At 44.1% G+C, this 13,238-nt stretch overlaps 1 protein-coding gene across 5 annotated transcripts; it reads left to right on the top strand.

Moving 5' to 3' along the window:
- Positions 1-115: 115 nt before the first annotated feature.
- On the top strand, positions 116-12,083 carry TUBD1 (tubulin delta 1). 5 transcript variants are annotated; one of them, XM_073315194.1, is made up of 9 exons: positions 116-383; positions 2,653-2,847; positions 3,643-3,790; positions 4,303-4,519; positions 5,592-5,823; positions 7,933-8,097; positions 8,882-9,022; positions 9,983-10,166; positions 11,745-12,083. In XM_073315194.1, the coding sequence occupies exons 2-9, from the start codon at positions 2,676-2,678 to the stop codon at positions 11,845-11,847; spliced, it is 1,362 nt and encodes a 453-aa protein (XP_073171295.1). In that variant the 5' UTR covers positions 116-383; positions 2,653-2,675; the 3' UTR covers positions 11,848-12,083. The 5 variants fall into 5 exon arrangements, with proteins under 5 accessions (XP_073171295.1, XP_073171294.1, XP_073171297.1 ...); XM_073315193.1 differs by having other exon boundaries at positions 117-357; XM_073315196.1 differs by lacking the exons at positions 2,653-2,847; positions 3,643-3,790 and having other exon boundaries at positions 120-357.
- Positions 12,084-13,238: the final 1,155 nt, after the last annotated feature.

The following is a 13,238-nucleotide window of genomic DNA, read 5'->3' as shown; positions in this document are numbered from 1 at the left end:
TGGTGAACCACACTGAACATGCGCAGAACGCACCACGGCGTGCGACCTCAGTTGGGGCTCGTGCTGAGCATACGCAGAACTCACCCGGCCGCGAGATGTACTGGCACTGAGCATGCGCAGACTGCAGACTGAAGCTTCTCGGCTCGGTGCATGCGTATGAGGTTCACTGAAGCCCCCAACACTGATACTGTACTGTACCTGCCCACTCCGAAGCTCCCTACACCGCCTCCTGCTGGCTCAGAGCATGCGCAAACGGTCTGTTGAAAGGCGGAGGGGCCCGGAGGGCTAGTTGTGATGGTAACGCTGCGCCCGCTCCTGGAGGGAAGGAGTCTTGAGCTGCTGGGGCAGAATCCTGAGGTGAGACCGTGAGGGGCGAGACTCAGGTACCGAGGTGGGCCTGGCGGGGAGGCGCTTGGGGCTGGGGTGCGCGCCCTGTGCCGGGGGGGGGGGTATGAGAGCGACATGGGAAGGCGGGGATGCAGGAGCGGGACAGAGAGGCATCGCTCTCCACGCGGGAGCGGAATGGGGGCCCGGGACCGGGGGGCGCCAGGTACGTGGCTGGATGAGGGCGGCTCGGGGTCGGGGGGGCGCCGATGAGGGGGGCCGGGACCGGGGGGCGCCAGGTACGTGGCTGGATGAGGGGGGGCCGGGACCGGGGGGCGCCAGGTACGTGGCTGGATGAGGGGGGCCGGGACCGGGGGGCGCCAGGTACGTGGCTGGATGAGGGGGGGCCGGGATCGGGGGGGGCGCCAGGTACGTGGCTGGATGAGGGGGGCCGGGACCGGGGCGCGCCAGGTAAGTGGCTGGATGAGGGGGGGCTGGGATCGGGGGGCGTCAGGTACGTGGCTGGAGGAGGGGGGGCCGGGATCGGGGGGGCGCCAGTTACGTGGCTGGATGAGGGCTGCCCGGGATCGGGGGGGCGCCGATGAGGGGGGCCGGGATCGGGGGGCGCCAGGTACGTGGCTGGATGAGGGCGGCCCGGGGTCGGGGGGGCGCCGATGAGGGGGGCCGGGATCAGGGGGCGCCAGGTACGTGGCTGGAGGAGGGGAGGCCGGGATCGGGGGGCACCAGGTACGTGGCTGGAGGAGGGGAGGCCGGGATCGGGGGGCACCAGGTACGTGGCTGGATGAGGGGGGCCCGGGATCGGGGGGGCGCCAGGTACGTGGCTGGATGAGGGGGGGGCTGGGATCGGGGGTGCCACCTACATGGCTGGATGAGAGGGGCCTGGGATTCTTGGTCGATGGATTGGGTGTTAAACTAGAATTTACAACTGTGGGAGTGTAATGAGTGGTCCATGGTTGGCTGCTTTAACAATGATAAATACCAACTATTATATTTTCAACTGGATTATGTAAATGTGAATGGCTTCTACCTGTCAGTTTAGCTTCCCAGAGTAATTCTTCTCATTAATCTAGCTTGGTTTCATCCACTCCCATTATGCATGCAAGAATCTAAATTCTCACATTTGAAATGGGATCCTGTAGATCTTTCAGCAATCAGCAGCAGGTGCCTCTTTGCATCTGCAAGGAAGGGACTATTGGCAGAGTAATCCCCCAGTAGGTCATGTAGGCAGTATCAGAACAGATTTTGTTTCACCCAAAGGAGAATGTGAGGCTCTAATCTGTCCATGGTTGTATCCTGAACTAGCCTTTTATCTCTAAGATTTCCCACTGTTGCTACCACCAATGCAGATCCATCAGTGGGAGCATTAATATAAACCAGCATTTTAACTCCAGTGTCATTTAAATCTGGTGGTCAAGGCAACCTGCTAGTTTAAAATACCAAAAAGAAAAGGAGGACTTGTGGCACCTTTGAGACTAACCAATTTATTTGAGCATAAGCTTTCGTGAGCTACAGCTCACTTCATCAGATGCACCAATGAAGTGAACTGTTGCTCATGAAAGCTTATGCTCAAATAAATTGGTTAGTCTCAAAGGTGCCACAAGTCCTCCTTTTCTTTTTGCGAATACAGACTAACACGGCTGCTACTCTGAAACCTTTAAAATACCAGTGTCTGGTCTATATTAGAGCTTCTACCATGGCTAACAACAGTAGATCTGAACCACTGAAGCTTCAGAAAAAGAAGTAGATGAGCCTGCAGCAACACTGAATGTCAGTAATGTCTAAGAAATGACAATAGAGTCTTCATGTGTCAGCAGAGACTTGCACATATGGACAGATGGGGTAGCACAGTTGTGCTTGAGCATTAGTCATTGTGGTCCATATTAGGCACCTTAGCCTTAAACCTGCAGTGTTTGAGTCAGTTAAATATAGGCATGCTTTTTGTGACATGAGAGAGAGATATAAGTACCATGGAAATCCCAGTTGTTCTATTTTTTTCTGGTTGTCCTGAGCAGCAACTGGTGGAGACAAAATTCAACACCCTGACCCCCACTCAAACACATCACAGCCCCACTGTGGCCACTGTCAACACTGAATGATGGCCGCAGCCCCTTCAGAGGAGTTTCAGCCACTAAATCCACATAGCTTTACCGTTTAAGAAGTCTGGAAAACCGCACAGCTGCCCCCTGTACAAGAGAAATTTCACTGCCCAACTCTGCTTTTCATGGGTTACGAAACTGGTCCAAAGTCTTCCACTCTAGAGCTTAATCAACCACAGTAAAAAGCACAATTCTATATTTTTCTTTTTAGGATTAAATACAAAGTGAAGGAGCATGTCAATAGTCACAGTACAGCTTGGTCAGTGTGGTAACCAGATTGGTTACGAGGTGTTTAATGCTATCTGCAGTGACTTCCACAGCACACATGGAATCTGCTCCAAGAAGGAGAATGAATCCTATCAGGAAGCTTGCAAGGAACGTTTCTTCAGTGAGGAGAAAACTGGAGGTACAATTTTTAAAGGATTTTTTTTTTCATAGCGTACTTTGCCTGTTAGAAATATATGTAGTAATAAATAATACTTTGCATTTCTATTTAAGGATGTGCTTTAGGTATATTCATGAATTTACCATCTCAGCTCTGTACCTCCTGTGCATTATCATCAGCATTTAACAAATGGGAAAGCAGACACTGAGAGGTGAAGTGACTTGCCCAAGGTCACATACCAAGTCAGTGGCAGAGCTGGAACAGACCCCCTGCTGTCCTGACCCCTGAATCTGTGCCTTAGTCCTAAGACCACCTTTCTTTTTTTACAGTAATAGAACTATTGCAGTGAGCTTTGTTTTTCTTGTTTTGTGCCTTTGATTGCCATCATACATTCGTGAGAACTAACAAAGAGCTTTTCTAGATGAGAAACGTGTTTTTTTCTTTCCAGGTTTCTGTTTATTACACGTTAGGTAGATCAGATTAAGTACTGGGGCATGATGCCCGTCCATTTCAAATACTAGCTGACATGAATGGTTTCCCTATTGAGATGGACTCCTGTCTCTGTAGAATTTGCAAAACACTTTGGGATAGTGAAAGGTTCTATGTAAATGTAAAACTTTGAGGGTCAAATCCCGCTCACCTTATTCTCATGTACTGTCCCCCTGAAGTTAATGGGATGACTTGCATGAATAAGAGAAGTATGATCCGGCCTTTAGTATGTTGTTATGCCCATTATGTGAACATTGTTCTCTTGTTAAAAGGTTTAAGTATGATGCAGTCTTTTTGATTTTGCATTTTTTCTCTCTCTCTCTCCAGTACCTGTTGCCCGGGCTGTACTTGTTGACATGGAACCTAAAGTAATCAGTCAGACCCTCTCAATGGCTGCTAGGTCTGGCCACTGGAAATATGACCACCAGTCACACTTCTGTCAGAAACAAGGGTCTGGAAACAACTGGGCAAATGGGTATAGATGATCACCGCAAGCTTTGCTAATAATAATACAGCATGTGAATACTAAGCAACTGCCTAGATTCACAGACATCCTCTCTTAGAAGCAGAACTGTTGCTGCTGTGAAGTAATATACTGCATGCATAACATTACCCTGATTTTATTGCTACTGTAGACTGCTTGTGCTCTTTTTGCAAGGAACTGAGATTGGTATTTACAGTGAAGACCTACTACTCAGTTACAGAAAAGTGAACAAAATGTCACTTAGACATCTAACTACTTGATTTGCGGGTGCAGAATGGGAGGCCAATTTTAAAGATCAGGCTTTTAATGCAAAGTAAATGGCACAACAGAAGAATTGAGGATCGTTCACTGCAGGCAGCATTGGTGATAACAAAGAGTTAGATAAATGGATCAGCATTTTTAAAAGAAGGAAAAGCTACTTCATATGTTTGCTTGGTTGACTTTATTGCTTTTGTTTTGCTATAAGAGTTCTTGCTCTTTTCACTTTCTCTCTTATACTGCAGTTACTCTGTTCATGGGCCCACGTACAGAGACGTTATCATGAACCTGGTACAGAAGGAAGCAGAGAAATGTGATCGACTCAGTGGATTTTTCACAGTAATGAGCATGGCTGGTGGCACAGGATCAGGCATGGGAGCCTATGTGACCCAGTGCTTAAGGGATGCTTTTCCGACCTCTTTTATACTCAACCAGGTTATCTGGCCCTATGGAACCGGTGAGGTGAATGTTAAAGCTCCATGAAGGTTCTGCAAAATTTTTAATCCGTATTAAAAGGCCAGTCTACTGATAACAAAAAAAAACCCTCTCCACTTGCTTTACCTTCTAGTGTTATAAACAACACCTGAAATGCCTATAACTGAAAGATATTGGAGAAAGGGAGAGAATTGTCTCTTTACAGTTTATTTACTTTGTGTATTTGATATCACCTTATGTATAGTCAGTTTCGTTGTTTGCCTGTAGTCAGTTGCTGTGGGTCTTTCAAAAGTGAAAACAAAACAATTTTTAAAATGTGATTGTAAAACTGCAAGTCCCAACAATGAGACTTATTTCACTCGGGCCTGAGGCTATCTTAGTATGTTTTAGGCCCCCGTTGCCATAGTAGGTGAGTACATCACAATTTTTCTCCGTGTATTTATTGTTACAACACAGAAGTACCGTTATCCCTATTTTACAGATGAGAACTGAGGCACAGAGAGATTGTGGGCTAGCGTACACAAGAAAGGCTTTGTCCATACAGCTGTAATAGAGACACAATTTATAACCAGCATAAGGAGATCTTTTGCCAGTATAGTTAAACCACCTCCCCCAAGCAACATGAGCTATGCAGACAAAAGGACCTGGGGGCAGGGAGGCAGGTTTGCTGGTATAGCTATGTTGGACAGGGGTGTGAATTTTTCCCCACATCCTGTACTGACATAGCTATGCCAGCAAAACTTTGCAGTAGATCTGGCTTAAGTGCCTTGCCCAAGGTCACACAGGGAGTCTGTGGTAGAGCAGGGAATTGAAACAAGGCTCCAGTTTATTACATGGCAAGTATAATAAATACAGAATGATCCTACAGATTCATTCTCAGTGTCTTGCTATGAATGCAGCTGTGGATGCTAAGATCAAGGCAAGCCTTGTTCACTATCCAAGTGGAAGCTAAAGTGGTTGCTGAATTGGGTGCAAGGTCTTGGTAAAGGGGGGAAATCAGTCACTCCATGAAGAATATCAAAAGAGGTGACATACGTTACATAGACAAAAACTCTTAATTTGTTAATTCATCCTTGTTGATGTGTGTTTCTGCTTCCAGGTTATTGTTCAAAACTACAACTCAGTTCTGACACTCTCACACCTGTACCAGTCATCAGATGCTCTCCTTGTTCACGAAAATGATGCCATCCACAAGATCTGTGCTCAGCTAATGAATATTAAAAAGATCTCCTTCAGGGATGTAAATCAAGTAATTGCACATCAGCTGGGAAGTGTGTTCCAGCCCACTTATTCCTCAGAAGGGGCCTCACAGTATAGCAGAAGCCCACTAGGTATTTAATTATAATAACACTTTCTGCCATCTAATGCTTTCATTTCAAGGATCTCAGAGCACTCTTCAAACAGCGAGCTAAACATCAGCCCCCTCTGTGAGTTGGGTATTATCTCCTCTTTTAAAGAGGATGAAACTGAGGCAGAAAGAGATAAAGTGGCTTGCCATTGGTCATACGTCAGTTTTGCAGCAGAGTTAAGAGTAGAGCTTCTGCCACCCAGTCTCATGCTTTACCACAGAGTGATGCTTCCTCTTTCCAAGTGGCTGGTGTCAGCCTGGGACTAATGTACATTTTAGGTGAAACCATGTGCAAGTCAGTGGTTTTGTTTCAAGTTTGTGGAGTTAGTTTAGAACTATATGCAAACTGAAACCAGATAAAAAGGCTTGCATAAAAAGCTGGAAACCAAAATTAGAGTATTATGTCGCTCTTGTTAGTGATAAGACAGGTCTGTGGTGTGTGTCATCCTGGAATGAGAAAATTAATTTATCTATAGTGCCAAGATTTGTGGTTGCTACCCAGAATTTCCACTTTGGCATTTGCCCATTGATCCCTGCAACAGTAGACTCAGAGTACAGCCAGACAAATGCAGAAAAGGATTTATTATTTTCTATACTCCCATGTCAGACGGAAATGCGGGGTGGGGGGAGCAGGCTGTTTGTTTCTACATCCTTATGGGTGATCAGGAACACAGGGTCATTCCCTCTTTTGTTCCTGTTTCTGTGTATTTATGGTGCGTCTTCATTGTTTTACCCTTTTGCTATACAACTTTTACCATGAGGAAGGGGAAAGCAAATTTCAGTGGTCTAATGAAACATGATTAAAGCTATTAAATGTCATAAGACCATTAGAATTGCCATATTGGTTCACCATAGTGGTCTGCCTCATCCAGTATTTTTTCACAACCGGTGGTCATTACCAGATGCTTTTAGAGGGAGGTGTAAGAAACACCGTAGTGCAGCGGTTCTCAAACTTCATTGCACCGTGACAACAAAAATTACTACACGACCCCAGGAGTGGGGAACCGAAGACCGAGCCTGCCTCAGCCCCACCGGCCCGGCCCGGGGGACCAAAGCTGAAGCCCATGGGCTTCAGCCTGGGCGGGGGGAGCATGTAACCTTAGCCCTGGGTGGTGGGGCTCTGCCTTCGGCTTCAGCCTCTGGCGGTGGGGCTTGGACTTCAGACTTGCTGGTGCCCAGGGCCAACACTAGCCTTGGCGATCCCATTAAAATGGGGTCATGACCCACTTTGGAGTCCCGACTCACAGTTTGAGAACCGCTGTTCTAGTGGACAACTATGGAATAACCTGCCCCTTGGGGAAATTTCTTCCTAACCCACCTCAGTTAGTAGCAGGTTTTTGCCCTGACTCATGAACATTTATATTCCCTCTGAATAATTATCCTATTTGATGTAACTGAGTTACTTATTTTTTTGTGTGTGTATATATGTATATATATATTTTCAATTTTTAAAAATCTTATTAAGAAATGTCATCTATAAGCACTACTTTTTTAGTTTCAGTTTTGTCCATTTTGGTGTCATGTCATATCCTCATGGTCTTATATTATGAGAGAGTAAATAGGAGCATTTAGTTTACCTTGTCTATGCCGTTTGTTATTTTGTATAGGTCTACCATGTCTCCTCTCTAAATAGTCCCAATTGCATACAGAATGGGCTTTCTGCCTCTAATCAGTCTCATTGTTTTTCTTTAAACTCCTTTGATTTTAGCTCTCTCGCTGAGATACATTCACTGGAACTGATTTATAGTTTGACCTAACAAGAGCATTATGATACTATCACTGTTTTCCATCCCATTCTTTATATATTCCAGCATATTTGCTTTTTTTGACCACCACTAAACAAGGAGCAGATTTTTTTCCAGTGAGTGATCTGTGACCTCCCGAGAGAGCTAACATGCCAATATAGACCCCAGCAAAGCGTATGAGTTATTCATATTGTTCACTGTGATATGTATGACTTGCACTTATCAACTCTGTGTGTTGCCCCTTCATCTTGTGTCATTAGGTTCCATGAAATTCCTCACTATCTTCTCTCATAGACTAGCCTACATATTATTTGGGCAGTCATGGCAGCTGTTTTTTTGATTCTCAGGAGACTTAATGGAGTCGTTAGTTCCCCATCCTGAACTCAAGATGTTGGGTCTTCGTAACATACCGCAGATGTCAGAAAACTCCCTGGCATACAGCACATTTACTTGGCCTGGGCTCATCAAACATCTAAGACAGATGCTTATTGCTCATGCTAAGATGGAAGAAGGTAAGAGGTGTGTGCACACCCTGGAAATCAGTTATTCTTTCAACATAAACCTTATTCCATGCGTAGAAACTTATTGCCTTTGGGAACGCACTGGATAGCTTTAACCAATTCAGAAAGAAGTAGCCCCCTTCATCTGACAGCAGGGATTTTTTCCCACATACCCAGCAGCTCCTTCCACTAATAACACTGCTGCCATAAGACCTTCCAGTTCATCCCTGCTTTATCCTGGTTTAGCTCCCAGACCTCTCAACTAACTATAAATATTAAGCATATGTAAAACAAAACATTTTGGGATTTACTTCCATGATTCACTTGGAACAGCTCTTGGATTCCCCGGGCTGCTTTGTTTTTTACACTTTAATCCTTCCACTTTTACCTAGACAGGGGGTGAACTGTAATATGGCTTCCAATTACACAGTTTAGGTACCAGCAAAGCACAAGGATGGCGAACAGTTTAGTGTGGTCATTTCCTATGCGGTAGGAATAGCAACTGCAGTCGGAGATTTCCCTCCCTACGAACAGCAGGTTGAGCTCCATTATCTAAGAGTCATGCAACTGCTGCTTGATCAGTGAGTGGAGCCTACGTGCCGTGGCACACCCTCGGCCAAACAGCCAGTGCCAGGTACTGAACATCACTAGCACTAGACAGTCTCCAAGTAGACCTCTTTCTGAATGCAGCCTTATTTCACATCAGGAAGATAGGAGCTGAAAAACGTAAATTAATTAAGCACATTACATGATTGAAATATGGATTGTAGTTTGTTTCAAAAACTTCTGTTTCTAGGTATCGATTGGCAGGTGCGACCACCATTGCCAGGGCATCCTGTCCCCCCAAAAGCCTCTCCAAATCAGGCACTACATTTTAACACCTCCGTTGCCAACCTGGTTGTCCTGCGAGGAAAAGATGTGCAAAGCGTTGATCTAGGTGAGAAAAAATACACAGCACATTAGTTATTCCTTCTTCCGTCTCCCAGTGTTTTCATTGTGGCAGTCACTGGTGAAAGTGAAAAAACCTGAAGGCTACAACCTTTAAAGAATAAGGTCAGCATTCTCTCTGCAAACACATTCTAAAGTCCAAGGCCGTGTTATGCAGTTATGAAGGACTGCTGTATTTACATACGTAGATGCTACACTGGCAGTATCTATCAGGGCTTCCTAAAGCAACTCTGGGAAAAGGAGAGGTATCATCATACTGTAAAACTAAATTCTATTTGTGTGATAGGATTCGTTGTGATAGTATACTGCTACCTGGAAAGATACAGAGCTGCTGCAGGAGTTGGCGACATCAGAACTTGCTTATCACACAGCACTGAAGCAGTGCTGGGGTACTTTTATATCCTGCCCTCACCACATTGTGTGGGAAAGAACCAGTTTGTACAGTTACACCTTTACTAGGCCCATCGGAGGTGGAAATATTGTTTGGAAGTCTGACTTGATCTGCCAAGCAGCAGCTGAGGCTTTAGAGAACTGGTGGAACAGAGATACCTGGATGACTTACTGCAGCTGTTTTTTCTTTCACAGCAGGGTCTTGTGAGATCACCCACCTCATTCTACACCACTCCCAAAGCCCCAGCTTCTAATTATTAGCTGGGACACAGCGGCCATAAGAACAAATTACAGTTTTCCTTTCCACTTATGTTGGTTTGTGAAGTTGAATGGGCAGTGTCTGCAGCAGCTCCTTGTTGCCTTGACAGGCACAGAACCAGTCATAAACTATCCTTTTCCAGGGTCACTTTTTTAGTCTGTGTATTCATGCAGTAGAGATTGAATTCTGGTGTACAATACTCAGTGTAACATATTGTTGGAAAATTCTAGTTGAACATATAAAGAAAATCACTTGGTAAAACTTCATTTGTCAGAAAAAACTGCCTTATTCCCATTGCAGGAGGTTTCAGAGATCCAGCATTGTATACATCCTGGCTAAATCCTCAAGAGGCTTTTCATATATGGAAAACACCAAGAGCCTTTAACAAGTATGAAAAATCTGCTTCTTTGGTCAGCAACAGCCAGTTCTTGCTGCAACTTATGGACAACGTTGTGGGGAAAGCTTGGAATATGTTTGCTTCCAAGTAAGTGAAAATAAGACTCTTCGTTTTTCATTTAGACTTTTCAATATTTTAATTGGAAATAAATAGTTGCAAACGCACACCTCAGTTTAAAATGCTTCACAGATCATTCTGATTTGGGATAAAAAGGTGTCCCTTAACAGTAAAAGAAACAGTGATACCAACTTCGTTACAGAATGTGTGTGAATATGGTGGTAGTTTTCCAAATAATGTTCTTGGGGGATTTGGGTATAGAAGCCTCTGTGTCACAGGTTCAAATCCAAGCCAGGCTGTAGTGAGTGCAAGTTGCTGATCAGCCTTGCTGTGAAATATGAGCACAATACATATAGGAGTACATCCATTCCTGCAAAGAGGAGGAACAAAGTTCCCACAGATCAAAACAACTTAAGAGGAACCAGTGCTGCGTGACTGATTTCCTAGAACATTGAACCAAATTCATTTCAGAGAAAACTTGCCAGATCAAATTTTTTTTTTTGCAGAGCACTCAAAGACAGTAAAACTAAGGCCAGTTGCTATTCCCTTACCTTTATCAAATCGTGGGTGGCCTTGAACCATTTCTCCATGGCACAATTGCTTTTTTCCCGCCAGCAGTCACTGCAGAGGAACTTGAATGATCATGGAGGCTGTAACCTTGATTCTGGAGGAACCAACTCTAGGGTTGAGGCACCGTGGCAGAGCAGTGTGGGGCAGCTTGAACTACTGATGTTATATCTGTTTGGTAAATAGGACCAGTTTCCAGTGCAGTCAAGTTGGCACTTTCACCAGCACTAAAAAACCCCCAAAGTTACTTGTCCATTGCAGAATATCCATTCTAAAAAGAATACATACAAACTCTTTTACTGATCACACAGTTTCTAGGTTGTACACAAACTTGCTGCTCATTCCAGGAAACAGTAAGTGGCTTGGTTCAAAAACATTTTGGGAGTTGCTGTTTATAAAGGCTCTGACCCCTGAGGTTTACTTTTCCTTAAAACTAGACTTTAACCTCAAAGAATAATTGCCTCTTTTCTTCCATCCCATGAGGCCAAGATTATTGGGCGCCAGAGGGCATGTGTCCAGTAAACATGGGAATTAGCCACACGATCTGTGGGAATAAGAGCTGAATAGTTTTGTTCTTAAATTTATCATCTGTTAAAATCATGCAACAAACAGCAGTTTTAAGTTTGTCCCACAAAGACTACTTGACATTTTGCCCACCATAAATGAGTAAACTGCTGCCTCTAAGTACAATAATTGCTTTTAGTGGCTCTGCTGAGATTGAGAAGCAAGCCAGAAAATGCCCTTTGCAATTCCCCAAAAGCCAGCCACTGACCCTGAAATTGTATTGTTCCTTTAAAGCAGCATACCTGAGGCTATAAACACTATTAGAACTGGATTATGTTGTACTATCCAGTATGAATTACACAATAAGAGTCCAAACAATGTACTAGAAATTCAGTTCTGGTTTACAGGGGTGGAAAATGCTCATTACAACCAGCTCAGTCTGATGCTGTACCAGGTGTCAGATTTTTAGGGACCGATGATTTGTAATGTTTTGCTGTCTAGTTCTCGGTTGTTTACCCAAACTCTTTGCCCCCTCAGAGCCTACGTTCACCAGTACACTAAGTTTGGGATCGAAGAAGAGGACTTTCTGGACTGCTTCACAACTCTGGAACAGGTTATTTCTAGTTATGCTAGCCTTTGATTTTCAACTACTTACAAACAGGGCTTCATCAGAGGGAGTACACACTGAAAGGCTTTCTGTGTCAGCTTCCCCAAGTTAAAGTGGCTAAGGGAGGTACTGGAGTGTAAATGCTTGGTTGTTGTTGATGGAATAGTAATCTACATCAGGACTGAATATATTCCTTGTCTCCCACACAGACAAGTGTATTTTGTATATGAATTTATACATTGAATATTTAATAAAAGTTTTATTTTTCAGTACATTCTCCTTAATTTACTCTAATTTGTAGCCCCCTAACTTCTACTCCTCCTCCCCCTGGATGTGCATATTTTTCCTGAAGAATTTCCATAGCCTGAAGTTTTTTTCAGGTTGAAATCTAGCGTTTGAACTAATATTAACTGTCATGGTGTAGGAGGACTGAACGATGCTGTTAGTTACAGTACTGATACAATTTGATCTTTCACTTTAAATCTATTAGCCTGAAAGTGTTTTACCAATAGCCACCAAAATACCCGTTATCGAAGTAGTACTAATAAAAATAGATAAACATAATTTTCCATTAACTTATTTGCTAATATTCACTAAGGCCCCATTTGCTGTGCAGCAAGCTGGTGTTAAATTCTGAGGCAAGACCCCTGATCTCTGTGGCACTCCAGTATGACGGATTGGAGATTCTGCAGCATCTTTATTTAAATTTTTTTTTAAAAAATTGAGGTTCTTAATTCATATGAAAGTGAATGATAAAGTTACACTAAGGAGACTTTGCTGATGATAAATTCAGTTTAGTTTCTGCTGTCTCTATATTGTCCAATGTGCCACATTTAGATTGTCAGTCTTTATGGTTCAGAATTAACAATCCCTTGAGAAGAACCGAGCAGTTCAGCTATCTCAACTACTGTTGCAGATTGTCCTGCAGATTCAGGGATTCACTGCAACCATTTATATTTGGGCTGTGTTTATAAGGGGTTGGTTTTTTTTCCCCCCACACTGAGGGCAGAAGAGGCTTTGATAAATGAAAGTTTCTAGAGCAAGATCCGACTGCAGGTTCCACAGACAAAGGGCCCTCCCTGAATGTTGGGTAATGTCAAAAATCCCCCTTAGAAATGTAAAAAGCCACAAGTCCTCCTGTTCACCTTAGTCTCGAAGGTGCCACAAGAACTCCTGTTCTTTTTGCGGATAGAGACTAACACGGCTGCTACTCTGAAACCCTGGAAATGTGTTGGACTTTAGACTGATTTTTCCACAACCACAAGGTGGTGCCCTTGTCAAGCTATAGACTCCAAATGTTCACCCTGTGAACTAATTCAATAGGAAAGCTGCTGCAATCGCGTGCAGGGTACAGCATCAGCACATACACTGGAAATAGGCAGATTTATGACCTTTCAGCCCTGGTTGTTCCTTGTTTGTTTTTT

The sequence above is a fragment of the Lepidochelys kempii genome, chromosome 17 (assembly GCF_965140265.1).
Source record: "Lepidochelys kempii isolate rLepKem1 chromosome 17, rLepKem1.hap2, whole genome shotgun sequence".
NCBI lineage: Eukaryota > Metazoa > Chordata > Testudines > Cheloniidae > Lepidochelys > Lepidochelys kempii.
The sequence above is the reverse complement of the archived record's forward strand: the minus strand, read 5'-3'. Positions and strand labels throughout refer to the sequence as shown.

Coding starts and splice junctions, on each gene's coding strand:
- TUBD1 (XM_073315194.1), top strand. CDS start 2,676: ATGTCAATAGTCACAGTACAGCTTGGTCAGTGTGGTAACCAGATTGGT. Junction 4,520..5,591: donor GGCCCTATGGAACCGGTGAG/GTGAATGTTAAA, acceptor TTCTGCTTCCAG/GTTATTGTTCAAAACTACAA. Junction 8,098..8,881: donor TCATGCTAAGATGGAAGAAG/GTAAGAGGTGTG, acceptor TTCTGTTTCTAG/GTATCGATTGGCAGGTGCGA.